Below are 10,000 nucleotides of genomic sequence, written 5' to 3'. Positions count from 1 at the left end.
ATAGATGTGCAGCTTGCAGCCCTGGAGCTGGAGCTGGCCAAGTGTGCAGAGGAGGATGGGAGGTCTTCACTGGCGGGGAAGTGAGAGGAGATGATGAATATTCAATCACAACCCCCCCCCCCGAGACGGCACTGTAGGCTCTGGACACCAGCACATAAACCCCTTGGGCATTAGATTCATTCTTGAGGGGGTGATTTTGTAATGATTCCAGTATCTTGCAAGATGTCCTTGCCTTAGTTTTATTTACACTAGTGCAGTGCCCGTAGGAATTATGCATTCTGTAGTGTTAGCAGACGTCGGTGTAGCTGTTGGGTAGTGTAATAGCAAGACATATTTGCACTCCACATAGGTACAGGTTACACTGAAGTATTATTGTGATGCATGTTTCCTTTTCATTAAGAAATGTTTTAATGTTGTATAGCCTTTTTGGAGATACACCAACAAATAAAGTTTGAGATTATGTATGGATGCAGTTGAATATAGATGTCAAAGTTGCTGTCTAAACTATAAACTAAATGTCATAAAGAAAGAAAGAATTTTAAATGAAGTTATGGTTGAAATAGGATCACTTCTTTATTGTAAGGGTAAGTGTAGGGAAAGAATGGTCATGCAGTTGGACTCAAATGTAGGTTAATTTGAGTAACGTAATGTAACTACCGTCAGGGAGATACGCCTGTCAAACTTCAATTAGAGCCCATTCTTTACGCGCGTTTGTGTGAATGTGCCTGCGTTTTTTTTTTTTTTTTGTGCGTTGCCTACTTTTTTCTGCAGGCGCCCCTGCCTGTTGACATGCTATCAAACGGACATGCGAATGATAACAACTATAACCATTTTAAGCAGTCTACTTCTAGAATCTCTCTCGTAGCCCCTGCCTGTTGACATTCCATAAAACATAGGTCCCTAACTTTCAAAGAATACGTCCCTATGCAACTTTCAAAATGAATCAGTTCGATGCACGTCAATAGGCTAGCTAATTTCACAGCAATTAACGTAAACAGGTTACATTTAGTTACAGATGAGCAGGCCTACTACTCCAGACGTCGAAGTGTGTGTTCATCGAAGTGTGTGTTCCTCGTGCCTACACTAATCCAACCCAAAATCGCTGGTCTACGTCACAATGGATTGGCTCCCGTTGAAATGCATTGGGTTTAGAAATCGCGTCGCTCATAACGGTGGCATGGGTTTGCACCGTACGGCAAACGGTAAAATACAAATATCTCGCGAACTAGGAATTCAGAAATCTTCAAAATCAAGGATGCACAGGTTCATGACATGCGTAAGCTACATGCGAAATCTCATAACTAACGTAACTACCGTCAGGGAGATACGCCTGTCACAGACAGACAGACACACAGAGATTTCTGGATTTATAGATAGATTATGTAACAACAAACAGCAAAGAAAAATTATAAAAAGATAATGAAAGTGTCAGGGATGAGGCATATGTATGTGTGTATGTGAGTGTGCGTGCGTGCGTGTATGTGTTTGTGTGTGAGTGTGTGTGTGTGTGTACATGTGTTTGCATTTGTGCGCCTGTGGTGAGGGTTCATTTCAACAAAAACATGAAGATGAGAGGCTTTTAAAGATTATGGTGCTTGCTTCTCATTGCAATCTATGCTCAGCTCTCTTTTGAAGATTTGAAAATGTTTGCTTGTAGCCTAAGTTGATTTGTTGGAAGTACAGCATGTTTCCAGATCATTCCAGATCACCAAACTAAATGTTATGCAATATTGTAGTCTGTCACACTTAAATTATAAGGTTGTCATTTTTTTAAAAAGGAATGATTTCTGTAAATAATGCACAGTGGCATGGAAGATGGCTATTTCTATTGATCTGTCAGTCCCCTGGTTGAATTCTGGTAAGGCAAGATATTTCCTGACCAAAGAGACAGAGGCTGATGAATGGACTGCTCATATCTTAGACCATTTTATCATTCTACACTCAGCTCTTGTAGTGAGATTTGTCTTGCCTCTTTCCTCAGCTAATGTGTAGAAATTATCACAATAAGATACACATTTAGCAACACTTAGCATTTCCCTTCTCTGATTTAAAGGAAGTTCAATATTCATTACTCAACTACTACAGTGCATTTTACTGGGGCCGTGGCCTAATGGGCTCTCCATTGATTACCTTATCTTTAATTAATTATCTTCTTACCCACAAAAACACTATCATCCGCTAGTACCAAGGTCAGTTTTGCTTGGAAGGACACCTAACAGCTAAATCAAAGAAGGCCGCAAAACTTATGGTGTCCACACTGATAATAGAGGAAGAAAATATATTTTTCACAGGCTGATTAGTATTATTATAAAGTTATGTCGTTCAGTGATACTAGTACTGCCTATAAACTATGTTATAATACTTTACAAGACTACTGATCTAAGGAAATAATGGATCGGTTAGTTTGATGCTGATACCAGAAACATACAGCATAGGTTTTGGTCCCTAAATATGGGACCTATGGAGGACACAGGGAGGTGGTGGGGGGAAGTGAGATGCTGCTAGGGGCACTTAGAGGGTGAGTCAGTATAGATGGAACACTTGGGACAGTTGGTGGACTATGTGGGCTCTTTCTCCCAGACCAGGCTGTCCAAAACTGCATGTGGCGAATCAATGGCACAATCAAACAGTCAGCCACAGAATGAGCTGTTTAGGCAGTCTTTGTCATGTTGTGTTTCAGATAATCACCATTCTGCTGTTGAAACAGCACATGGTTTAATGCAGAGGAGGCGTCTTGATTGGCTGAATCACCAACAGTAGATGCAGCAGTGGAGCCGGTCCTCTGGGCCTCGTTCTCTCTCTCTCTCGGCAGGGGGGTTCAGTCGAGTTTCACACCCTCTGAAAGGGCCAGTGATGTCACATGCAGGATTTATTTCACGGAGGGGTGCAAACAGAAGGGTTCTTGTTAATGGTGAAAAGCTGCCGAAAGGAAAAAAGAAATACTGTGAGTCATATTTCCTGCTCTTGAGATTGATTCTGCCTCATTTAGTTGGTTAGATTCTTGGGCTTTTGACCCAAGGCACATACAGCCTAAGCATGCAAGCCTTGAAAACAGCTGAAGTCAAATAGCCAACACTCCTGAAAATTGCCCAGCGTTTCCAGTCTGTCTCTGATAGCCCACTCAAGGCAACTTTTGTTCCTGTAACAAAAGTGTATTAAGGGGATTCTAAGCCAAAGCCATTTTCCTGGAAACAGTTTGTCATCCGCCATCATAATAACCGGTGGTGGACTTAATCCAGGCAAATTAGTGTTTTGCTAATCCTTCGTAACCTTTCGTGGAGGTCAGCCATTGGTGTGTCTAATTTAAAAATGGAGATCGTACATTTGATGATCCTGCAAATTCCACTTACCACTACTGACAGAGGGTAAGGCGCGCTAAATGTGTTTTTATATCTTTACCATGATGGCAGTCGAGACCTCCAGGCTGAGAAGGTCTCACTACTCTCACACGGCACTGCAGTGCAAGGTATTAAAGGATTGCCTGGTTAATGCACTTAAATCAACCCTTCAATAGAGGGTGCCATGTAACAGTAGTTAAAAGCCATGGGCAAATCCTGTCTTGTCCAAATATAAGAGCTACCAGTACTTTCCTCTCAACACCAGCAAAATGCACCACTCGGTATGAGTTAAGAAAAAGGTACCGACCACTTCCTCATTTTGAAACATTTAATTCTTGTTATGTCTACGTCTCTGTTTTGTCTGTGCGAGTATATAGAGATTCTGTGTCAATTCACTGTTATGTTGATCTTGTTAATGAAAAGACAGAAAGGCTGTCTATTGTGTATTTGGGCCAGCACCTCGTGTGATAAACCCTTTAATTATGATTAGCTGGGCTTTGTACACACATCTATGCGGGAAAACCATTGAAGTACTCTGTCTAATCCATCTGCATTATTGGACAGTGGTTATAAACATGCTCGAGGGGGGAACAGGGCTACAGTAAAGAAGGCCAACAACAACTAATTATCACAGCAGGAGTAGCTCACAGATTTATCAGTGTACACACATGAACAGCCATATACTGAACATGATATGTCAAGTCATGTGAGGACTGAAAGGGATATTAGGGAGTTTCAGCAGATATATGCACTGCGTCAAAAATTGTCATCCTGTAGAGACAGAACAGGGGGTGTGAAGAGTCTTCAGGATGAAGAGGTTTGGCGTCAAGGTTATTCAAGGTGACAGCCGGTGCAGGTGCAGCCTGACAGAGGCTGTTTAAGACATGCGAAGGCAAACACAAGAGGAAGCCTGACGCCATTCTCAACTCGTTTTGAGTCTTTGGTTGCCTCTGCCTCCCTTCCCTTACCCTCTCTGTCTATGTTGTTGTGTTTTCAATTATCAGGCGTTGATGCAGAATTCACAGACAGGCTGTCAGGGGCTCTCCATATCTGTGGAGTGGTGTGAAACATTAGCAATTCAAATAAGCCCATGTGCTCTTTCCTGTTTATCACTTTTTTCAGGGGTCCTGCAGGGATATCTGCTTCCCCCCTCCGCTCTCTCTCTCTCTCTCTCTCTCTCTCTCTCTCTCTCTCTCCGTTTCCCCCACATGCGTTGTTCTGTTTTGTGCGTCTGAGTGTGTAATCAAACAGCGTTGCATCCGTAGGAAAAGAGGATGAAAAGGCTTGAGTTGGGAAAAGCTGTTGAAACTTCCAGCCCTCGGAGCCAGCTGCAGCTAATTTTAGCATCCCCTCCTGTGCCGTGCCGTGCCGTGCCGTGAGGGGCCCATGCAGAACGGCTGCGAGAGATTAATGGCGTTACTGCACCGCTACAGCACAGTGCCTCAGCTGCCCCGTCTGAACTCCACACACCCCGCCTCTGCCCCTGGCATGGCCTTGGCCTGGGCCCCGTGGAGTGCCATGTCAGCAGCGGCCTCTGCGGGATGCCACCTACAGAGGGGCAGGGCTAGGCACCCGCTCAGCATCCGCCGGTCACCCGCCCGCCCGGCCTCCTTTATCCTCCCCGAATCTCCTGAACCTCTCTGCTCCAAGCACCCTGCCTGTCACATTGTCTTATGGTGCAGCGTCATGGTCCAGAGTCCAGCTGAAAGGCAGTAGGGGTTCTCGGCTGGGTCTGCGGCACAGGGGCAGGACTGAGGGGACACAGAAAAGGGACACTGAAAGAGGGGGAGGGGGGGATAAGACAATTTTTCACAGGTGATTCTGATGCCCTGAAAGTTAACATCAGAGAGAAATTCTCATCAGAGGAGATGGGACACTGAGAGATAGAGCCAAAAGTGGAAAAATGATTGGACAACGTACTTTATGTAAAACAATTACTGTAATATTTAAAATAGAGGCAGCAAATATGTCAATATATCTCTATAGTGTTTTAATGTAAAGGGCTTGCTATGTTGAATCATATTTATATTACCTTTACATTTATTAAACTGACAAGGGATTTAATATATGGTGTTTTCTTCTCATATCTAAATGTTCAATGCCTTAACTAGCAGGCAGTTGATTTATTTGAAATGAAGGACTCTGGTACTTAGAAAATGTTGGAAAGTTAGCTGATTTTTTCTCTCTCACTTATGTCCCATTTGAGCTCATTGTCATGATTAGTCAGATTGTCTTACCCAAACACAAAGAAAATGTTGTAGACTTGGGGGATAAAGTGGGGATGTTTTACTTTCTAAACCTGGACAACCTGTACTACAAGCCATTTAGAAGGCTATGGGTGACCAGCTGACCCAGAGGAGCGAGTCCATTGTGTACTTGCTGTTTGCCCTTGTCTCAGTAACCTTGAGTGTAAATCAATGTCCTGCTACATCATCACCTTTGCCATGGGAGCCCTTTGTGCCGTGGTTCACCTCCATGTGAGGACCACAGCACGTTCCCGTCAGTGTGAACCGTTGCCAGCGTTGGCTATCTTTCTGCACCAGAGGGGAGGCAGGATATATAATACGGTGCTGTGAATGTGGACTACTGGGGTGTAAACATGGAGGATTGGCTTCCAGATAATTGGTTGGGAACCTGCCCTGAAGCTTAAGCAGCAGAAATGCAGGCAGAGATGTCTGGAGTTGGATCTGCACCACAACACTGTGCCCTCTTGGAGGTCTTACCTAATGTCTGTTATTAGAAGGAATGTACATATGTTCTACTTTTTATGTTTTTTTGTGACCACATGATCACAAGTTTAACAAGTCAATGTAAAATATCAAAGAAATATATTACAATGTCATAATTTGTAAAAACATGTATGACCATTGTAAGATATCAAGCTAATAACAGAGAAATTGTATCCTTTTGTCAAATTAAACCTGCTAAGAGGGAAGGATGAACGGATGCTGAGATTTTGAATGATGGGGTGGAGATAAATCTGTGATGACATGTCATATACTTTTTTCTTGACGTTTTGCATTACATTTTAGACAGTATTAACTATTCTATCACTGTCAATAAACATACGGTTCTTTATGGTTTTCATAATTCATAATGAATGGACTGTGGTCCCTATGAACATACATCAACTTGGGAGAAATCTGCTTCAGTGCTGATTAAAAGAGAACTTGAGTAAAATTAAAGGTCACAAGCCTCCCTGGTCTGTGGGATTTTTTTGTGTGTAAAATTAACTCCCTAATCCCTCATTGCTCTGTGCTAAGCCATACCATAGGAACCTGTTACAATAGGCATAACATCCATGCCTCAGTGAGTTCATGAAGAAAGCAATCTTGTCACTTTCAAAGTAGATAGCAATTACCCCAACACTCAGATAAGACAGCCCACCATACATTCTGGCATGTGGATTTCTGAAAACAGTTTTTATCATGCAAAAACAGCCCAGCTCTTTCTTCCCAGTTGAAGAATCATGTTTTGGCCAAAATGGGGAATATAATAAGCTGAAAAAAGAATGGATTTTGTATGCAAATGAGAGGGCCTGAATTTATGACCCATTCACAGCGGCATGAGAGACTTGGCTTTGTCCATAAGTAATGGCACCAACCGTTTTTACTCAGACTCATTCAACCATGGTGCAGATTGCACACTTTTATAAAGATCCCTGGTTGGATTCAAGCACAATGTATGAGGTATTGGTCTAATCTCGATTTGTGCTAGAATCTCATCTTTTCTTCACAATAGGAAGGACACCAACCTCACCATCAGACTGGCTTAATCTTCCAAACCAATCTCTGCTTAATTGTCTTAGATAGAGAGTCTGATTTATTCTCTTCTTCTTTATTCTTAATTGTTTTAGATAGAGAGTGTGTGTGAGATCTCTTTACGGCAGAAATTAAACACTGTTTTGGTGGAAGGGATGGGAATGGATTTATTCTCAGATGAGTTGTGGCAGTGATATTTGGTTGTTTATTACTTAATTGCTTTAAGACATCCCTTTAAGACACCCTTTAGTTTAAGACATCCCTTTTAGACATCCCTTTAAGACATCCCTTCGGAGCTGGAATTTGAATTTGAAATCTGCCCCTTCCCCTCTCCATCCCTTCTCCTCTCCCGCCCTTCCCTTCTCCCGCCCTCCCTGGTTTGCTCTCTCAGGCGTCTCTGGTCCTATTTTCATCTGGCTTTTTACTTCCTTGATAAAAATAGACTTGTTTTGTCCTCAGTCCAGTCTGAGGCCCAAAGTAAGGTCGATTGCTAACTTCAGGGGTTCTGGGGAAAATGCAAGGCCCCATTTCTCTGACCTGAGATTTTGATCTGTATTGCTCTTTGAGAGAAATCAGGCTGTGCCGTCTACGTTCCAGATTGTGATCTGTATTTTTATATGGGCGTGAAATACTCGTTTAGACGTGATTGGTTGTTTGATGGAACTTTAATTGACATGCATGCTCACTGTCTAGATGTGATCAATAGAACAGAAGGACACAGTCAGAATCTTGAGTATCAGAACATCATGTACATCATAAGTAGCAGACGAGTGTCATAACCTGAACCACATCTAAGAGTTGATCGTTCTGGTCAGGCCTGTGGAGTCGTTGAGTTTTCTGTCTAGAATAGCGTGCCTGCTTGTACGTGCGTATGTTACTGAGTGTCAGTAGCTATTGAAGCTCATATCACAAATGTTCTGTGCAGTCTTTGCAATATTATTAAATTAATATTAAATTATTAAATTATTAAATGATTTACCAGAACAAATAGGAGATAATCTGTTGCACATACATAAATACTTTACAGGGTTGTCACAGTTTGTTTGGTGTCAGTCATGATTGTTTCACAATCTCTGAGACAAACAACGTTTATCATTGCACACAATTACACATTTTTACTTCTTCATTTAATTTTTTTGAACAACCGTATAGTGTGTGTCCCAGTTCACTAACTTTCTTTGTATTAAAATGGAGATCTCTTCCTTTATTTCTCACTTTGCCTCTTTATTTAATCTCTCTCTCATGTTTCAGATTTTCCATATGACCTATGACCTGGCCAGTGCGGTGGTGAGGATCTTTAATCTCATCGGGATGATGCTGCTGTTATGCCACTGGGACGGCTGTCTGCAGTTCCTCGTGCCCCTCCTGCAGGACTTCCCCCCAGACTGCTGGGTGTCCCTTAATGGCATGGTGGTAAGTGTCACACTCTTTTCACTCCGGCTTTTGCTTTCCACTGGACAGATTGCTTTACGTGCCAGAGCAGGGCAAAGAAGATTAAGATCAGGAGATGTTTTTTTTTATTTTCCACCATCAAATGCCACTGAGTTCTGGTGGCTTGTGATGGCAGCTGTGCTTGATTAAATGGCTGCTCTAGGGTGGGTGGAATGTCCTCTCGCCCAGGTATCTTGAAGCAGGGATGGCAGAATAACATCCTGAATTATACATTATGTTAGTGCAGATGTTAATGAAGTTATGAAATTAGTGATGACATCAAAGGACAGAGGGGCTTTGTAGGGAAATAAATCGTGGGATGGGATGGCAGCCTTTTCATCAGATAGTTCTAAAGATTCAGACTTTTCTTCAGGTCACTGAATGAGTGCATTAGTTAAAATGTTTCTATTACCATTTTTGTGCTCCTCACTTTTCAACTACTGTCTCTTTTGACTGCTCAAGGTTAAACTCTAATGTATACCTCAGGCCCCCCTATGGATTAAATGTTTATATTTCTATCTTTGTGATCCACACTCTTCAACTACAGTCTCTTTTTACTGCTCAAGGTTAAATGCTACTGTATAGCTCAGGCCCACCTATGGATTAAAGGTTTTCGAGAGTCATTTTTTATCCCTTAACTACCACCCACCCCCTCCACTGCTTTCCATGAGAGTTAAACCTCCTCCATCATACAGCTTTACTTCCACACTGGCCTGTATGCAAACTGCCTCACATTAGAACGTATTCATTGGGATACATTATTTCTGCAGCACCTTTTTTTATAATGTGCTTAGAGCTTCAGAAAAGTGTAACAGCTCTGTGCAGTGTGTCCAGACATGATGAGATCAGGTTCATTGTCCAGACTGGATGAGATGAGACTAAAACAACATCATTAACATATAAAAAGTCATTTGATAGAGTAGCAGCCAGGTTTTGGTGTGCCCGGCTTGATGGACCCTGAACCCAATGAGCTCACCGTAAGCTCCTTAATATGGTACAGAAGCAGAGAGCTTTTCTGGGAGGGAGCGCTGCCCTGTCTGACAAAGATTATATGTTTTATTTCCTCTCTTGGAACAACATTGGCTGCTCAAAATACATACTTTAATGGATGTGAGGGAAATCTTTTTGCCTCCTCACATGTTTGTCTTTTAGTGTAGCCTCAGTATTTGGTTATAATGGAGACTCAGGCAGGACTGAGTTATGCAACCATGTTGGGTTATTTGTTTAGCGCTGTGGGGCAGAGAAGAAACTTCCAAATGTACAGATGCTTTGTGAAAACTCCCTTGACTGTCTGCCTTGAGCTCATCTTCACAGATCGCTGTGGAAGCTGCTGAATCATCCATGGTGTCTACAATCATGTGCCTTAGAAACATACACAGGCCCCACTCCTTACCTCAATGAAACTAACAAATATACATGGGAAACTATATCCAAATCCTCACAACTGCATTACTAGTAGTATTTTATGTG

General features: G+C 42.3%; 1 protein-coding gene across 1 annotated transcript in view; it reads left to right on the top strand.

Moving 5' to 3' along the window:
- hcn1 (hyperpolarization activated cyclic nucleotide-gated potassium channel 1) overlaps positions 1-10,000 on the top strand; it is a gene marked incomplete at both ends in the record, with an annotated part of 61,162 nt that overhangs the window by 17,591 nt on the left and 33,571 nt on the right. Inside the window, one exon of the mRNA XM_080847183.1 lies at positions 8,351-8,512. Within this exon, the coding sequence (XP_080703309.1) occupies positions 8,351-8,512 (162 nt within the window). The remainder of the gene's footprint in view (positions 1-8,350; positions 8,513-10,000) is intronic.

Source organism: Sprattus sprattus (assembly GCF_963457725.1).
Source record: "Sprattus sprattus genome assembly, chromosome: 11".
NCBI classification, from domain to species: Eukaryota; Metazoa; Chordata; class Actinopteri; order Clupeiformes; family Clupeidae; genus Sprattus; species Sprattus sprattus.
This window is presented reverse-complemented; position numbering and strand designations above follow the sequence as displayed.